The sequence below is a fragment of the Lethenteron reissneri genome, chromosome 24 (assembly GCF_015708825.2).
Source record: "Lethenteron reissneri isolate LAM-NWPU_2019-01 chromosome 24, ASM1570882v1, whole genome shotgun sequence".
Lineage (NCBI taxonomy): Eukaryota > Metazoa > Chordata > Hyperoartia > Petromyzontiformes > Petromyzontidae > Lethenteron > Lethenteron reissneri.
In genome coordinates, this window is record NC_083802.1 from 19,440,814 (window position 1) to 19,460,690 (window position 19,877).

Here is a 19,877-nt window from a genome sequence, read left to right on the forward strand (position 1 = left end):
CTCCCCTCCTCCCCCGCCTCCCCATCCCCGTCTCATCGCCCCGAGCCGCGCCGCCTCGCTAATTGGAGCGAGCCGGCGCTGGGGGAGGTGGCACGCGCGCATCGCCTCGCCGCCGTCAACATTCGCCTCGCTCCCTCCTCAGCGCAGCCGCCGCAGCCGCTCAAGTTAGTCTCTGATCTCTGGTTCTGTTCTCATCTCAAGTTTGTCTCTGATCTCTGGTTCTGTTCACATCTCAAGTTTGTCTCTGATCTCTGGTTCTGTTCACATCTAAAGTCGGTCTCTGATCTCTGGTTCCATCTCCATCTTAAGTTGGTCTCTGTTCCCTGGTTCCATTCTCATCTCAAGTTGGTCTCTGTTCCCTGATTCCATTCCATCTCAACTCGGTCTCTGTTCTCTGGTTCCATCCCCATCTCAAGCAGGTCTAAGCCCTCTGGTTCTGTTCCGATTTCACCGCGCGCACGCAGGCGCGGGATCTCGCGTTCGAAGAAGACAACATCCCCCCGGCACTCAGCCCACAGGGGCCCGAGGAGGGAGACAGAGCAAGGGGAGGAGGGAGAGACGGAGCCGACCGGACAACCCAAGCGCTCCACCCGACTGACCCCGAGCCGGTGCCGGTCTGGCCAGGGTCACCACACCCCGGGGCGGCGGTGCGCCCGGGCGCCGCGGCTTCGTCCAGCAGCAGGGCTCCTCCACATCGTCGTCGCCGTCGGCGGCAGCAGCAGCAGCAGCACCGCTGGCATGGCCAAATGGCTGAAGGAGCACTTGGGGCTGGGCGCAAAGCGCGCCCCGCCACAGCCCCCCAAGCCCGACTACCGGCGCAAGACCTCGGCCGGTCCGGCGGTGGAGGTGGCCCTCCCCGGGCCGGCCCTCACCGGTGACCTCCTCCTGTCGGCCTACCGCGCGCAGAAGGACAAGGACTTCGAGGACCCCTACAGCGGACCTTGCTCCAGCGCCCTGCAGCGCATCAAGATGCAGGGCGAGCAGCAGCAGCAGCAGGAGGCGACTGACGCGGAGCAGCAGATGGGGACTGCTTCACAGCAGCAGCAGCATTTGCAGCAGCAGCAGCAGTCGCCGGCGGTCACTGCTGCTGGTGGTGGCGGTGGTGGCGGCCAGCAGCAAGCGGACGTGAAGTTCTTGTCGCAGAAACATCGTCTCATCAAGGTGGAGAGCGCTGCTGCTGCTAACGCCGCTGCTGCGGCTGCTGCAGCTGCTGCTGCTGCAGCTGCTGCTGCTTCTGCTGCTTCTGGCTCCGCGGGAGCCGCGGGGCCGCCAGGGAAGGCGCTGCGGAACGGGACGCGGGGGGGCAGCGGCGGGCAGGGGGGCAGCGGTGGGCAGGGGGGCAGCGGCGGGGACGATGGCGCGGCCAAGGGGAAGGACGACAAGGTGAGGACGGGACGACTCCCACCACAACTAGTACTACAACTAGTATAACTAGTACTACAACTAGTACTACAACTAGTATAACTAGTACTACAACTAGTATAACTAGTACTACAACTAGTACTACAACTAGTATAACTAGTACTACAACTAGTATAACTAGTACTACAACTAGTACTACAACTAGTATAACTAGTACTACAACTAGTATAACTAGTACTACAACTAGTACTACAACTAGTACTACAACTAGTATAACTAGTACTACAACTAGTACTACAACTAGTACTACAACTAGTACAACTAGTACTACAACTAGTACTACAACTAGTATAACTAGTACTACAACTAGTATAACTAGTACTACAACTAGTACTACAACTAGTATAACTAGTACTACAACTAGTATAACTAGTACTACAACTAGTACTACAACTAGTATAACTAGTACTACAACTAGTACAACTAGTACTACAACTAGTACTACAACTAGTATAACTAGTACTACAACTAGTACAACTAGTACTACAACTAGCACTACAACTAGTATAACTAGCACTACAACTAGTACTACAACTAGCACTACAATTAGTATAACTAGTACTACAACTAGTACTACAACTAGTACTACAACTAGTATAACTAGTACTACAACTAGTACTACAACTAGCACTACAACTAGTACTACAACTAGCACTACAATTAGTATAACTAGTACTACAACTAGTACTACAACTAGTATAACTAGTACTACAACTAGCACTACAACTAGTACTACAACTAGTACTACAACTAGCACTACAACTAGTACTACAACTAGCACTACAACTAGTATAACTAGTACTACAACTAGTACTACAACTAGCACTACAACTAGCACTACAACTAGTATAACTAGTACTACAACTAGTACTACAACTAGTATAACTAGTACTACAACTAGTATAACTAGTACTACAACTAGTACTACAACTAGTATAACTAGTACTACAACTAGTACAACTAGTACTACAACTAGTACTACAACTAGTATAACTAGTACTACAACTAGTACAACTAGTACTACAACTAGCACTACAACTAGTATAACTAGCACTACAACTAGTACTACAACTAGCACTACAATTAGTATAACTAGTACTACAACTAGTACTACAACTAGTACTACAACTAGTATAACTAGTACTACAACTAGTACTACAACTAGCACTACAACTAGTACTACAACTAGCACTACAATTAGTATAACTAGTACTACAACTAGTACTACAACTAGTATAACTAGTACTACAACTAGCACTACAACTAGTACTACAACTAGTACTACAACTAGCACTACAACTAGTACTACAACTAGCACTACAACTAGTATAACTAGTACTACAACTAGTACTACAACTAGCACTACAACTAGCACTACAACTAGTATAACTAGTACTACAACTAGCACAACTAGTACTACAACTAGTACTACAACTAGTACTACAACTAGCACAACTAGTACTACAACTAGTACTACTAGTACTACAACTAGTACTACAACTAGTACTACTAGTACTACAACTAGTACTACAACTAGTACTACAACTAGTACTACAACTAGTACTACTAGTACTACAACTAGTACTACAACTAGCACTACAACTAGTATAACTAGTACTACAACTAGTACTACAACTAGCACTACAACTAGCACTACAACTAGTATAACTAGTACTACAACTAGTACTACAACTAGCACAACTAGTACTACAACTAGTACTACTAGTACTACAATTAGTACTACAACTAGTACTACTAGTACTACAACTAGCACTACAACTAGTACTACAACTAGTACTACAACTAGCACTACAACTAGTACTACAACTAGTACTACAACTAGCACTACAACTAGTACTACAACTAGCACTACAACTAGTACTACAACTAGTACTACAACTAGCACTACAACTAGTACTACAACTAGTACTACAACTAGCACTACAACTAGTACTACAACTAGCACAACTAGTACTACAACTAGTACTACTACTAGCACTACAACTAGTATAACTAGTACTACAACTAGTACTACTACTAGCACTACAACTAGTATAACTAGTACTACAACTAGTATTTTCACCACCACCACCACATCTGCATGTGAACCTAGTCTAGGCCTCCCCTAGGTTCACTCGGCATAAACTATCACGGTATAACAGCTTGGTGTGCTCAGCACGTGGGTTTAGACGCGTGTGTGTGGAATCTCGCTTGATCTCACGTCTCTGTTCCATCGCCTCTGATGGGCGTGTGTGTCTGTGTGCTGTGGGGCACGCTGGCTCCGAACCACACGAGGGATAGGTTCGGCCCCGGTTCACGCCTTGTTCAAAGTTCCCGTCCGTCCGTCTGACTCTTGCCGAAAACTTTCTCCATCGCCGCTCCCCACGGCTGCGAGACGGCGTCTCGCTGAGTCTGGACGAGTCGGCTCCGTCCGGCCTCCAGCCACCACGTGATCCCGGCCCCAACTGCGTGTGTGTGTGTACACGTGTGTGTGTGTGTACACGTGTGTGTGTGTGTGTGTACACGTGTGTGTGTACACGTGTGTGTGTACACGTGTGTGTGTGTACACGTGTGTGTGTGTGTGTACACGTGTGTGTGTACACGTGTGTGTGTGTGTGTACACGTGTGTGTGTGTACACGTGTGTGTGTGTGTACACGTGTGTGTATTTGGGGAGCGGTAGTGTAGCGGTTAGCACGCTGCGCTATGAACCTGGCGACCCGGGTTCGATTCCCGCTCACGGCCAACACCAGTGACGATTATCTGAACCGGTCCCGGGCCTCCCCTAGGTTGACTCAGTCTCAAATGAGTACCTGGTGCGATGTGTAAATACCGTCACTAGGGAGACAAAGACGGCCGGGCGTGGTGTTGGCCACCCACCCCCTCGTGTGCCGTACCGGCCTTCATAGGTGCTCGCTAACAGCACTTGCCCCAACAGTCTGTTAAGGCTAAATGGGGGATCTTTGTGCGTACACGTCTGTGTGTGTACACGTGTGTGTGTGTGTGTACACGTGTGTGTGTGTGTACATGTGTGTGTGTGTACATGTGTGTGTGTATTTTGTAGCGGTCAGCGCGCTGCACTACGAACCCCGGCGACACGAGTTCGATCCCGCACACGGTCGACACCAGCGACTATTATCTGAACCGGTCCTGGGACTCCTCTAGGTTGACTCAGCCTCAAATGAGTACCTTGTGCGGTGTGTAAATATCGCCACTGGGGAGACAAAGGCGGTCGGGTGTGGTGCTGACAAAGCGCCCCCTCGCGTGCCTTGCCGACCTTCATAGGTGCTCGCTAACAGCACTTGCCCCAACAGTCAGTTAAGACTATACGGGGGAATCTTTGTCTTTTTTTTATACACGCGCGTGTGTGTGTACACGTGCGTGTGTGTACACGTGCGTGTGTGTGTTTATATCGCCTGGGCTCTTTGCTCGCGGGGTAAAAAGAAAGCGGCCGGGCGGAAATGGGGGCAATGCCCCCCCCCCTCCACACGTGTGTTGGGGCCTCCACCCGTCTCTGTGTCGAACTCATGTCACGTGCTTGGGTGCTGCTGCTGTGCTGGCAGTGATGCACAAACAATAAGAACGCCACGCACTCCTTACCAACACTGGCCTCAAGGGGACAAATCTATAATAGGCGACGTTTCGGACAATGGTCCTTCTTCATGGCGCATCAGTGACCCTTCTTCTACACGTTGTATGCGCATTTCCCGCACTTTAGGCTACGTACGGTGCAAACAAAGTTCAACAAACATATATTTGTCATGTTAAGGCCACAGTGTTATTAACGAATATTTGTACACTGTATATGAGAAGACAAGCATGGAACCGCTGTTTTGCCGTTGAAGCGCGCTTCAAATTAATCATTTTTTACAATTTACCATTTTGATTATACCAGGTAAGGCCCACCGAGCCTTCACGGCTCTTTTTCAGAAGCCAGCCGGCCACAAACGATCGCTCGGCGAAAAGTGGCTCAGTTATATCACGTTGGACATTCATAGCGGCCAACCACGAATTGGGGCCGTCGCCTCTCGCGCACGAAGAGGAGGAGGAGGTGGTGGAGGTGGTGGAGGTGGGGAGATTTCGCCGTGGCGAGCGAGGTTGGTTGGGACAGCGCGAATCTAGCCGGGTCTGTAGCCGCGTTGCATTGGTTGCGCTCCGCGAGTGGAGAGGGCGGACATCACGGCGTTGCCTATTCGTGAAGACCGCGGGTCGTTGTTTGTTTGTTTGTGGCGTTGCTTTAATTTTGTAATTGTCCGTGGCCGTCGTCTTACACGCGCGCGCGGGGAACGCGCACGTACCTTCATGTGTGTACGTGCGTGCGTGATGTGCTCCTGTGTCTACAAAGACCTCCCCCCCCCTCCTCCACGAAGCCCGTAGCGGACTGTTGGGGCGAGCGTGGCGAGCGAGCGCATTATTGGTTGACCAGGAGCTCGCCCGCAAGCCATTTCCTCCCCAGTGTTGAATTCTACACACCGCATCAGGAACTCATTTGAGGCTGTACCGACCTAAGGGACATGCCCAGGACAAGGTTCAGTCATGCGTTTATATACACATACAAAGATCCCTCGTATATCCTTGTGTGTACACACACACGCATACCTTGTGTGTACACACACACATACCCACAAGCGAAACTGCGTCTTGAGACTCGCAATGCTTTCCAGGTTAAACAACATGAGTACTCACTCTGTGGGGAAGTCAGCATAGGTTGTCCTATGGAGAGGCTCGCCCCCCGCCATAGGAACGTGGAATTTCCACCACTGGCTCAGGGCTGTAAACGCGTGGTGAGCACCGCCTCGTTGCTCATCGAAACATCGAACTCGCTCTGAGTGAGCAGCATCACTGCCACGGTGAGCCAAAGTGTCTCCTTACTCAAATGGGCGACCTTGAGACAATGGCGATATTCCACATTCCCGTGGCCGGGAGCCAGTCTGTCCATAAGACGACCTTTGCACGCTGACTTCCCGCAAAGCGGTATTTATTTTATCTCTCTCGGGGGGAATGATGGAGATGCCACGCTCGCTTTTGGCAACATGTGGCGCGTGGGAGTGACGAGGTCACGTGGGGCTTAAGCTGATGCAGACTCGCAGGATGCATCACGAGGAACACACACGCACATACACACACGCGCGTGTGTGTATGTGTGTGTTGGACACACCATCCCCCTCGTATGCCGTGCCGGCCTTAATAGGCGCTCGCTAACAACGCTTGCTCCAACAGCCTCGCTGGGAATGGGGGTGATGGTTGTGTTGTGATCGTGTCTCGCTGTCAGTGCAGAGAGAATGAATTCCCTGGATCCACCCACCCACCTCCCTCACCCCCACCCACCTCCCTCACCCCCACCCCCTGCTCCCTCCCCTCGGACCGGTCCTTCCTGCCATTGTGCTGTTGGGACAGAAAGGGTCACGTGTCACCTGTCGGGCAGGCATTGTGGGAAGGGAGTGGGGGGGCTCATGATTGGATGTTGGAAACTGGAAAGCACACGAGGTCTCTTTACTCCCCCAACTCCCTCCTAGAAGACCCCAGCCCCCTCACCCCCCCGGACCCCCACAGCCTCCCCTCCCCCCAACTCCTCCCCTCTGTCCTCGACTTATATTCTGACACCGGTGACTCGTCGTCAATAACCATGATCTCCATCATCATCATCATCATCGATACATGTGCGTGAGCTCGTGTGTGTGCCTATTTGTGTGTTTGTGGGTATATTTGTGATTGTGAACTTGTGTGTGTACAAGTTAACCTATTTGCTGCACTGCCAACTGCTGCCACTAGCTATACATTGTTAATCTGTGCGAGTGTCTGGGGGTATCTGTGTGAGGCTATGCGTCTCTATATAATGGATTTCTGTGTGAGTATGGGTCTCCATGCAAGGAGTCTCTGTGTGAGTCTATGGGTCTCTATGCAAGGAGTCTCTGTGTGAGTCTATGGGTCTCTATGTGAGTCTATGAGTATCTATGTAATGGATTTCTCTGTGAGTCTATGTGTCTCTATTTAAGGGGTCTCTGTGTGCATCTATGGGTCTCTATGTAAGGGCTCTCTATGCGAGTGTATGGGGATCTGTGTGAATCTATGGGTCTCTATGTAGGGGTCTTTGTGTGAGTCTATGGGTCTCTATGTAAGGGGTCTTTGTGTGAGTCTATGGGTCTCTATGTAAGGGGTCTCTGTGTGAGTCTATGGGTCTCTATGTAATGGATTTCTGTGTGAGTCTATGGGTCTCTATTTAAGGGGTCTCTGTGTGCGTCTATGGGTCTCTATGTAAGGGATCTCTATGCGAGTCTATGGGTCTCTATGTAAGGGTCTCTGTGTGAGTCTATGGGTCTCTATGTAAGGATCTCTATGCGAGTCTATGGGTCTCTATGTAAGGGTCTCTGTGTGAGTCTATGGGGTCTCTGTGTGAGTCTATGGGTCTCTATGTAAGGGATCTCTATGCGAGTCTATGGGTCTCTATGTAAGGGTCTCTGTGTGAGTCTATGGGTCTCTATGTAAGGGATCTCTGTGTGAGTCTATGGGTCTCTATGTAAGGGGTCTCTATGCGAGTTAATGGGGGTCTCTGTGTGAGTCTATGGGTCTCTATGTAAGGGGTCTCTGTGTGAGTCTATGGGGGTCTCTATGCGAGTCTATGGGTCTCTATGCGAGTCTATGGGGTCTCTATGTGAGTATATGCGTCTATGTAAGGGGTCTCTGTGTGAGTCTATGGGGCCTCTGTGTGAGTCTATGGGTCTCTATGTAAGGGGTCTATATGCGAGTCTATGGGGTCTCTGTGTGAGTCTATGGGTCTCTATGTAAGGGGTCTCTGTGTGAGTCTATGGGTCTCTATGTAAGGGGTCTCTGTGTGAGTCTATGGGTCTCTATGTAAGGGGTCTCTGTGTGAGTCTATGGGTCTCTATGTAAGGGGTCTCTGTGTGAGTCTATGGGTCTCTATGTAAGGGGTCTCTGTGTGAGTTAATGGGGGTCTCTATGCGAGTCTATGGGTCTCTATGCGAGTCTATGGGGTCTCTATGTGAGTATATGCGTCTATGTAAGGGGTCTCTGTGTGAGTCTATAGGGTCTCTGTGTGAGTCTATGGGTCTCTATGTAAGGGGTCTCTGTGTGAGTCTATGGGTCTCTATGTAAGGGGTCTCTGTGTGAGTCTATGGGTCTCTATGTAGGGGGTCTCTGTGTGAGTCTATGGGTCTCTATGTAAGGGGTCTCTGTGTGAGTCTATGGGTCTCTATGTAAGGGGTCTCGGTGTGAGTCTATGGGTCTCTATGTAAGGGGTCTCTGTGTGAGTCTATGGGTCCCCCTCTGTGCGAGTCAACGGTGACCTGGCTGAGACCATCAGCCCCGGGATTCGAACCGGGGACGCATCTCAACCGTTTCACGTCCCGTGTCTCCGACACGGCCATTATGAACCACCCCTTGGGAGCAACGCTGACCGCCTCCGCTCCCCTGAGCTTCGCGTCAGGGTCCACGTGTCGAGACGTTTACGCTAAAACATAATTACAGCTCAAGGTCGCCTCGGATGAAGTGTAGAGGGCCGTTGCGTCTGTACCTCATTAATAGCCGCTGCCCTCTCCCAGCCCACCCCACACTGCCCCCCTCCCACCTCACCAACTCATCCCCTTCCTCCGATTATGAGGGGGGTGAGCGATGGAGCGGGCAGGAGTGGAGGGGTAGGGGGGCCGCGATGAGCGGCGAGGCCGCGGTTCTTCACTCGGAGGGGGGCGGCGCGCCGCGTGTGTCACGCCGATTGAGAGCGAATGGGTCCCAATTAGAGCTCTCAGCACACAGAGAGAGAGAGATTTAGCTCTCCGCGTGTCCACAGATTGCCGCGGCTCCTGCTCAGAGCAACGCAAATAGGAAGGGAGCTTGCAGCAGCTGCGATGTTTGCCCCACATCGGTGAATGGGTGTCCGACTCCCAGTATAGTAATGTGGAAAGCACACCGCTTGCTCGGAAAAGCGGCGGCCAGCGCTGGCTCCTGCGTGAGATTTTGATCATCACTATCATCACCATCGCCTATGATCTATCCACAGCCCAGGGCTACTACCACCGATTTCATTGCTCCATCTCTGCAGTGGACGCGTTCTGTCACTTATTATTTAAAAAATCAGAAGATCTTGCCTTCTCTTACAATTCCACAGGCAGGGACCAGTCTCTTCATAAGATGACCATCGTAAACTGTTCACATTTGGATACCAGATTTATAGACCCAGAAGAAATGATGATGATGATGATGACCCCAGGTCAGAAATTTCAAAACTGGCCAACACTAGTTGCAAATATTTTAATCGGCTCTGGGCCTCCCCTAGGTCGACTCAGCCATAAGTGAGTGCCTCTTGTGCGCCGTGACAGCCTTCATAAGCTCTCATGAACAGCACTGGCCCCAACAAACAGACTGTGAGATGTGTTATGGGGGAATCTTCGTGTGGGTTAGTTTTGTTGCGATCTGCCCGCCATTTATCTCGCGGTCTGCGCCGTGGACTCCTGCGAATGGGCCTTTGACACTTCACGTGTTCTGAAAATGCACCTGGCCTGGCACAAGCGCTGTGGGGAAGTCACCGTCACTGAGTGGTGAATGGCAACTATTGTTGTTGTGAGTACGTGTGTGTGCAAGTGTGTGCTGGCGTGTGTTGGTGAACAGCCTGCAATGAGTGCCTGCTACGATGTGAGAGCACTCGGGAGACAGAGGCGGCCGGGCGCTGTGTGGACACGCAACCAGCGCTCGCGAACAGCAGCTGTGTACTCTTCACGGCTCTTTTGGGATCTTTGCCCTATTATTTATACAGCTGTCCGAGGCTTGTGCAGACCGGCCCGCAAACCCGCTTGCTGTCCTGCCTTATCCTGGCCCCGTGTGTCTTTTGAAAAGTAATGACCACGCCGCCCAGCGGGCCCGGGGTCTCGCCAATCGGCGTGTGATTGACCGACCCCGAGCGTGACGGCGAGCGGTTCACGCTGACGAGGCCTCTCACCTCCCACGGTCCGTAAAGACGAACGGGTCACGGTTAGCTTGAATGACACAATTTTGTCTAATGGCCCCGGGGTTTGCATTTGAATGAAACAGAAAGTGGCTAATCCATACTAACGCGATTTGCTGCACATGTGCCGGTGCGTTGTATTTTCTTGTCACTAATGCATGCAGTCATTATGATGAGCACATTCGAATCCTTCCTATCAGACTAATGCATTATATTCGTCCGCCGTGCCCGTGCATGTACATGCGTGCGCGTATGTGGCTGTGTGTGTGTGGCTGTGTGTGTGTGTCTATGTGTGTGTGGCTGTGTGTGTGTGAATGTGTGTGTGCCGGGTAAGGTCCTGGCAAGGATTATTCAACATCGCCTTGCTAGGCACGCTGAGGAGGGGCTTGCGGAGCCCCAATGCGGTTTCAGGAAAGGGCGGTCCTGCACAGATGCCATATTTTCTGTCCGTCTGCTACAGCAGAGGTGTAGGGAATTCCAAAAAGACCTACATCTCTGCTTTATTGACCTGGTCAAGGCCTATGATACCATCAGTAGGACTGGACTCTGGGTTATTCTTCGTGCTTTCGGAGTCCCTGACCCTCTGCTCACGATCATTAAGGACCTTCATGATGGTGAGCGGGCCCGGGTAAAACTACGCGGCCGGGAGTCGGAGCCTTTCCCTGTACACCTTGGGGTGCGACAGGGATGTCCTCTGGCTCCCACATTATTTAACATCTATTTTGACCGCGTAGTTCGTGAAGCCTTCAATAGCTGTACCGGGGGAATTTCCGTTTGGTACAGATATAATGGGAGGCTGATCGACGCCCGGGTGCGATCAAGGGATGGCTCCCTATTGGTCAACCACGTTATGTATGCCGATGATTTGGTAATAGCTGCTCATTCAGAAGAGGAGTTGGAGGCGCTGCTGCTGAGACTGGAGCGTGCCACTAAGAGGTGGGGCCTTACCATCAGCCCCACCAAAACCAAGCACCTGCCTGGGTATTTTGTACCATCGGACACTCCACCCCCACAACTCCCAATTGGTGATGGGGCAGTTGTGGAGAGAGTGGAGAGTTTCCCATACCTGGGCAGTGTGCTTATGACCGGCTCCAGTCTATCAGCAGAGGTCTCACTCCGAATCAGTCGAGCGGCAATATCTTTTCATCGGTTGCGTAACGCTGTGTGGAAGCTACCTGGTCTGTCGCTCCGCACGAAGCTTCAGGTCTTCTCGGCCACGGTCATTCCCTCCCTTCTCTACGCTTGCGAGACGTGGACCCCCCTGGTGGAGCATCTTCGCCGGTTGGAAACATTTAGGCTGGCCTGCCTACGATCCATCCTGGGTTTAACCAGGCTGGATTGTGTGAGGAGCTCACAAATCCTTGAAAGATCTGGGCAAGGTCCCATCAGTGAGCTCCTCCGGCAGGCAAGGCTGCGTTGGCTGGGTCATGTAGCCCGCATGCCCAGCCACCGCATGCCTAAACAGCTTTTGTTCGGCCGGATCGAGGGGGCTAGACGGGCGCGGCACGGGCTGGAGAAGAGATGGAGTGATGTGGTACAGGAGGACGTGGAGCTGAGTGGACTTGCCGATGACTGGTACCAGCGGTGTCAAGATCGGCCTCAGTGGAGGAGGCTCGTGAAGGACGCTACTGGGCAGTTGGAGGCAGTCGCCCTCCAACAACAACGGAGGGCGGAGGAGCGACGCTCACAACAACGAGCGGAGCGCCGGGTGGCTAAAGCACAGCAAGTTGGCACAGTAGGGGGCACAGGTGGTGCATCAGCCAGTCATCTCGGTCATCTCGGTCAGTCGACCAGTGGCACCTGGGTCTGCCCCGTGACCTCCTGCCAGCGGGCTTTCGACACTTCACGTGGCCTCAAGGTGCACTTGGCCTGGCACAAGCATCGTGGTGACGTCACCGCCACTTAGTGGCGAATGGCGGTTGTTGTTGTTGTTGTGAATGTGTGTGGCTGTCTTTGTGCGTGTGTGGCTGTGTGTGTGTGTGGCTGTGTGTGTGTGGCTGTGTGTGGCTGTCTTTGTGCGTGTGTGGCTGTGTGCGTGTGTGGCTGATGTGTGTGTGTGGCTGTGTGTTTGTGGCTGTGTGTGTGTGGGTGGCCGTGTGTGTGGCCGTGTGTGTGTGTGGCTGTGTGTGTGTACGTCTTTGCTTTTCAAAGGATTTCCATTTCATAACCGGAGCGGCGGCGGTAGCAGCGGCAGCAGCATCAGCAGCAGCGCTAATGCGGTTATAATGCAGTGGCGGTCACAGTCCGGCCTGCTGCACAACCCACTGCGTTTCAAACGGTGGGCCCCCCTCTCTAAACATTCATGGCGTCGTGATCCCGAGTTGCGATTCGACTTCGGGAATCATTTTGCTTTAACCGCCGTGGTGGAGACATCACGCCTCTGCTAGCCCACGTGCCCGGACCAGGGATATTCCCATCGATGGTACCGCCTGCGGTGGCATTACATAAGTAGATGCAATTTATTTATGTATCCATTTGTAATAAGTGGGGTTACCAAGTAATTTGCTCCCATTGGCTGTGTAAATGCATCACAACCGATGCAGTTTTGCTGCTTTAGCTGGAACCAATTTGTGCTCTGGGCACCCGTGGCACTTTGGTTCAAGTTGATTTTGATTCAAGAGACTCGGGATGAGTCTTGTTGGCAAGAGTGACCCTGGGTCATCAAAGGAGACGAAAACAAAAGTACAGTAAAGAAATAACGAGCAGGCAGAACACAAACAGAAACACCTGTCACGTGAGGAATTGACAATATCAACGTTTTGAGTCGAGGCTAAATATTAAATTCTCTGCGGTGTCAATCGGTTCGGAGCAGGTGAGCCCCCAGATCGATGCAAAACCACAAATTACAAAACCAAGCCACGTAAACATTTCACGTTACACAGGGTGCCTGCAGGCTTCACGCGAACACCCATTATTATGTACAACAATGGGAAGGAACCTTTCCCTTACTCATGGCCAGACGGCACTTTTCAATGCAGTGTAACTGGCTACGGCACGCTAACGCACAGTTTAACACGTAGGCTTTCGCGACCAATATCCAGAATGGATGTGTCTGCGTTAGATCGCGTGAATCTAAACGCGAACGCGCACCCGAGCAATTCCCGACCGCGCCGTGACCAGCAACGTGCCCCACGGCCTGGTCCGGAGAGGCCCTTCCAGCTGGGTGTCGCGCTCACATTGCGTGGGCATGCGGATTGTAGCATGTTCAACTTCTTTCGCACCGTACGTCGCCGAACGTGCGAATCGGAGGCGCGTAGGCAACCGTGCTGATCGGGAGGTTGAATACGTTCCCCTCTCGTTCCCAATTAGTTCCAAGTGGTCGGTCCCTCGTGGACACGGTTGGGGTGGAGGTGTCTGCATGGCAATCGCGGCCGTATCGGTCCCACGGGCCATGGGGCTCCCCAGCCCCTTCTCGAGCGACGTGTGACCCAACCGGAGCACAGACATTCGTTGCCGGGCGCGTGCGCGATTCAATGCGTTTATTGCAAGGTTAAGAATGCACCCATAGTCGTCGCCGTCGTCATCTTCATCAGCCATGGTCAGTCCACTGCTGGATTAAGGTCACCCCCAGTCCGGCGATGTCGGCAGTGAAGTCACGGGGGCCGAATTCAGCGATGAATGTCGGTCGTGGCGGAGACATCTCCGCGATTTCGCAATAAAAACAACCGGACGATGAGTAACATTCACCAGCATGTGACTCAGGCCCTGTGTCTTGTGAAAACAGGGCCCTTTGTGAGTGAGGGTGGTCGAGACTGCCCAGCAAACAGATCCCCCCTTTAAGTCTATAGCTTGGCTAATTCTTTGAACGGCCAGCGCTAAGGCATAGCGTGATGTAGCGATGAATTGTCCAGCTCCAGCGGGCGATCGGAGCAGGGCAACTCGCGTGTGCCCACGGGATTTAAACTCGAAACCCGCTGACGTGGCACCGCGGCTTGGTGCCACGTCAAGCAATCATCATCATCATCATCGTCAATCACGATAATGATTGTTCGTTGACCTTCCCCCGCACCTCGGCTTAGTACGATTGGACACGTACGGTGCAAACAAAGTTCAACATACTTACGATTTGTCGCAAAAACCTCGAGGCAGAATTAAAATTCCGAACTCGTTCTGCTTGGGCACATCGCACTGCACAGGTGTGTGGGGGCTCTATCATCCCACTGCGTTTTTGACGCGATGTAAATTAACAGTGAAGATTGTACTAAAACATTCCGAGAATCTATTTCGCTATAAAAACTGAGAACGTAAATCAATTGAAAGAAATCGATTTGAACACGCACAATTAGATCCGTGTGTCACGAGCGTCAGAATCAATTTTAATCAATGAATCATTAGCCAATGATGATTCATCGTGATCGATCGTAGCAGGGATATCTTTGACGTGGAGCAATGTCTCCTCTGCCACCTCCCCCCCAATCCCCCCCGCCCCCACCACCCCCCTCATCTACATCCTCGCCTCCACTCTGCACTGCGAAAATAGAGATACAGGATATTCTCGCTGAGTCTCAAGACTCTCTTTGGGGAAGGTCCTACATCGGGATATTTGGCCAATTCTTTTTAAAACAAAAATTCACGTGGGAGGAAACAGGTGCGGCCAGCAAATCATTCCACACAAACCCCATTTTTCTGTACTGCCTCTGTGCAGGGCCCAGAAGGTACGGGTCGCCAGGGAGATGAGCGAGTGCTGTGGAGTGTGACCCCTGGAGGTCACGTGGGATGCGTACTCCACGGGTTGCAGCAACACCCCACCATCGTGACTGGGTTCACAATGGGCAGTCGCAGCTCATCTTTTTTTCAAACTTTTATGTTGCCTGCTCTCGGCTTGTATCGATTCGCTCCCCCCCATAGGGATTTGATCCTCGGCGTCATTAGATGCTTTGTAGTCATAATAGTAATAGTAGTTCATAGGAATGTGGAAGCCTGTTGACCACTGGCTCAGGGCTTGCCCAGTGGTGTGCCTATCGAGTGTGCAGGCAGTGCAACTGCGCATGGAGAAGAGGGGATGGGGGGGGGGGCACGTGTTGGAGTGGTGACCCAGGCGCTGAGATATGAAGAGATAAGAAAATTACAAATTCGAAGGTGGGTGAGCAGTGAAGGGGGAGGGGGGGCAGCGGGTTATTTGATCTTTTGCCCCAGGTCCATGCCGGCCATGCTTCACCGTTGGGGTCGCCGGTTGGGACGAGTGCTGCGAGCGCCGTTCACGACGCTGCATTCGCAGCGTCTCCGGCTCGAGACGCGAGTCCCACCACGGCCGCTCCCGGCAAACGCCGCTCCGCACGCCGCTCGGCACGCCGCACGCCGCTCGGCACCGCCACCGTCTCCGCGTCGGCTCACGCCGACAGCTGCTGGCGCTATTTATTGTCGCCTAATTTCGGCGGAATGGTCCCCCGATATAAATCGATCCTCTCGCCAGACGCCCCGGTGGCCAATTTCTTCCCTGGCCGCTCGAGCATCGCGGCACGCACGGAGCGCAATCAACATGCGGCAGGGGTGGCGGGTGCGAGAGGGTGGGAGAGACGTGAGCGCAGAGACTACCAACGTGACATCACCAACAAGGGTCACTATCGTCAACAGCATCATTCTCAGCAACGTCATCATCATCACCACCATCATCATCGCCATACACTCGTCAATATCAATATCCATCCATCTTTAACCAGCATCTTCCATCATCCATTCATCATCATGATTATCATCCACCCATGATCATCCATCATCATCACCACCATCCATAATCATTCACCATCATCCATCGCTCATCATCATTATCTTCACAACCACCATCCATCATCATCACCATATGTGGGCCGTTTTGGGCCGAACAATCACCCATTGTGTAGTCACTCGGTTACGTCAGCAGTCACGCGGTCAGCTGAGCGGTTACTCGGTCACGTGAGCGGTCACTCAATCAGTTCGGCGGTTACTCGGTCACGTGAGCGGTCACTCAGTTGGGCAGTTACTCGATCACGTGAGCGGTCACTCGGTCACATCAGTGGTCACTGTCACGTGAGCGGTCACTTGGTCACGTGAGCGATGGACGGTGGTCCTGCAGGTCTGGCCTGACGAGAGAATCCCACGATTCGGTCGGGGTTTATTCATTTTTTGGCTGCGGGGAGTCCGCACCATGGCGGCGGCAGCAGTGGCAGCGTGGGCGTGGGGTGCGGACTGGCCTTGGTGGGGAAACCTCGTGATCATAGACAGGAGATGAGATATGGGACAGGATTTTTTTTAATAATCAGATGGAGCGGGCGAGCCGGGACAATGTCCGCCTGTAACGTTTTCATCTCCGTGCCGCTGCCTGTTTAAAAATCGCTGTGTTGTTTACAAAAGGAATTCAAATAGATTCTTGTGCTCATGCTGCATGAGTGCATTTTTTTTAAACCCACCACCTAGGACGTTTGCTTCACGTTGTTTTCACGAGAGCGCCGCTCTGCTTAATTAGTCTGCACTCAACACGTTTTGCTTTTCTCTCCGCCCGTGAAGGGGGCTTATGTCAGCAGGTAAGGCTCACTGCTAGGAGCTACCCCAGGACTGAAATTGCACAAACACCCTCCCAAACTCATCAGCCTGGGGTTAACGAAACTCTCCCGCGCAGGTGTCCCTTACCGATGAACCTCTGCAAGCTCTCACCTGCTTAAGCGACGGACGTTGATTTATATTGACCCCGCCGGCGTGTGCGCGCGTGTCTGTGGGGAACTCTAGTTGCTGAGAGGCCCGATCGTCGATGACTCAGTAATGATTATTGGGCGGCCGCGATGACTTTGGGAGTGTCACGGACACGCTGGCTCCGCGCGCGCACGGGCGTGCATACAGATGCAGTGGTCACATGGCTCCGTGCAGATCTGTGATTGGTTCTTCTCCATTCTATGGGAGAAGGGGACAGGGGGCTTGTTCTCTCCCCCTCGTCCCATAAAACAATATCTGCATGAGATGTTTGGAATTGGGCCAAACATCGAATGCGGGATCATCGTGTAAAAACAAGTCTTGAGGCTCAGTGAGACTCTTTTGTATAAATTGCAATATTATCGTGCAGTAAAGTGTACAGGCATAAACAAGAACCCACCTATAGTAATGTGACACGTGCTATTGAGAGAATGGGTTCCGCCATATGAATGTAGTATTTTGCACCAATAGCTAAGCTTCACCTCTGGACATTACCACCACTCAATGCGAGATTGAGCTTGGAGACTGATTCGTTTTACTGGCACATGATGTCGCATGCAGAGAGACGTGTGTGTTGTACAATCGATGTCGATCATTCCTAGTTCACGTATTTCTCTGCAGAAGGGTCATTGCTTGACACCTTGACCTATATAGTCTGTGGCAAAGCAGCCATAATGTCGATCGGTGTGAGTGGGGATTTTTTTTTATTACTGGCACTGTAGTACGTATACTGTCTGTCGAGGTCAAGAGGTCATCACGGCCAACGCCGTAGATGCCTCCACAGCTCGCCGTCCCTTCATTGTAGTCCACAACACCAGCCCAGGTATCGCTCTCGATGGTACCAGCTGAGGTGGCTTCATTCTAGCGGCCAATAGCGGTGAGCAATGTGATAACCCACTTCTCAGTAAATCCACTCTCATCAGCCACGTAAGTAAATCAACACGAGGAACCTGTCGCTACCTCCGGTGGTACCAGCGTCTGCTCGGGCCCGTGGACGAGACTACAGTCTGTCCTCCTGCAACGCGGTGGGAGTTGCGTTCCTCAAGAACACCGCGTTGTGGAAACATCACGTTGTAATATATAGGGTAAAGCACAGTCCGCGATAACACGTGAGATGCGTACGCAGGCTGGACAAAGATTGTGGCGCGTGGGTAGCATCTAGAAGCATCCAGCAGCATCCCAATGCCTTGTGTGATGACGCTATGCCGAGGCAGCCGTACGATCGATTTTTTTCTACCCTCGCGACGAAGTTCTGTTCGCTCGATCGCGTTATACCCAATTCGCATCCGCGCTATAAAAAAGAAATGTGTTCCCTAAACACATTATAGCATAACAGACTGTGCTTCCTTCTGCCAGATGTGGCAGCAATCGCACGGGGTGAGCACGCGGCTGGCAGGCACATCGCTCAGACTTGTGCTTGTGCGCACGTCAGTGAGACTGCACTGTCATCAACGCGACCAACATTCGTCGTGCTAGATCGCGTACGGCGCAACTGTGTCGTGCACCCACCTCCACCTGACACGGCCAAGTCGTAAGCTTGTCACGTGAACAGAAAACAGGCCAAGTGCTTGTCACGACACTCTTCCGCGATCTAAACCCATAAACTTTGCCGTGAATCAACGCGACCGCGTTCAGTGTACGTGCACGCAAACGCACGTAGACGCACAAACACAAATGTAGAAGCGCACACAACGAGCTCTGCATAATGATGCAGCAGCGTCTTTATGTATCGCTGCGTGCACGGTTTATAGGGCACCGTACATGCATAATTTATCTTCGCGTTGCAAGTTTATCTCGTAAGAACCAATTTCTCGCCGTCTCTGGTGACATGTTGCTTCTGACGTCTGCACACGAGATGCTCTTGCCGATAGTCAAACGCTAACATTTATTATTTGTGTGCGCTCTAAAAGTTCCTTTAATTTCACGTTTCGTCGAGGTTGCCACGGGTGTTGTAATGGATTAGCTCTGCGCAGGCGAGGCGCGGCCAACGCCTCAATATGGACGACTCCTCAGTGTTGTCATTTCCACCGTGGATGGCGTCGTCTTCGTGTGATGCCCAGCGGCGGCGATGTCACCCGTGGGGGTTTGTTTTGCCCTGCGTGCGGATCCCCGAGTCCGAGGCGTTCGCCCTCTTCCCGGAGAGGTCGACCGCTCTCGGGCCGGTGTCCACCACCGCCAGCGACACCCTGCTCACGTCCACCAATCAACCCGCACCCCCCGCTCCTCGTGCGTCGATCGCTTCCCCGACCTTCTTCATCCACCCACTCTCCCTCCCGCCGCTCGCTCGACCGCGCACGCACGAGGCTCACGGGCGCATGCATAATCACGCGGACGGACATCGCTGGCAAACGTGCGCAATCACACGCAGCCACGCAAGCTCACGCAGCGATGCTAGCATACACAATCACCCATAGCCACACGTGCACACACAATCACGCATAGGCAAACAAGCATACACAATCACACATCGCTTCGCAATCACACATGGCTACGCGAGCACACACAATCACACATGCACACACAATCACACATCGCTCCACAATCACACAGCCACACGAACACACACAATCACACATGGCCACACGAGCACACACAATCACACATAGCCACACGAACACACATGGCTACGCGAGCACACACAATCACACATAGCCACACGAACACATACAATCACACATCGCTCCACAATCACACATGGCCACACGAACACACACAATCACACATCACTCCACAATCACACATGGCCACACGAACATACACAATCACACATGGCCACACAAACACACACACAATCACACACAATCACACATGGCCACACGAACACACACAATCACACAT

At 52.2% G+C, this 19,877-nt stretch overlaps 1 protein-coding gene across 1 annotated transcript in view; it reads left to right on the forward strand.

The window, feature by feature from the left end:
- The window catches only part of LOC133346760 (SH2 domain-containing adapter protein B-like), an 87,062-nt gene continuing 67,185 nt past the window's right edge, over positions 1–19,877 (forward strand). The window contains 2 exon segments of the mRNA XM_061558612.1: positions 1–164; positions 465–1,383. Coding sequence (XP_061414596.1) covers positions 739–1,383 — 645 coding nt within the window. The 5' untranslated portion in view covers positions 1–164; positions 465–738.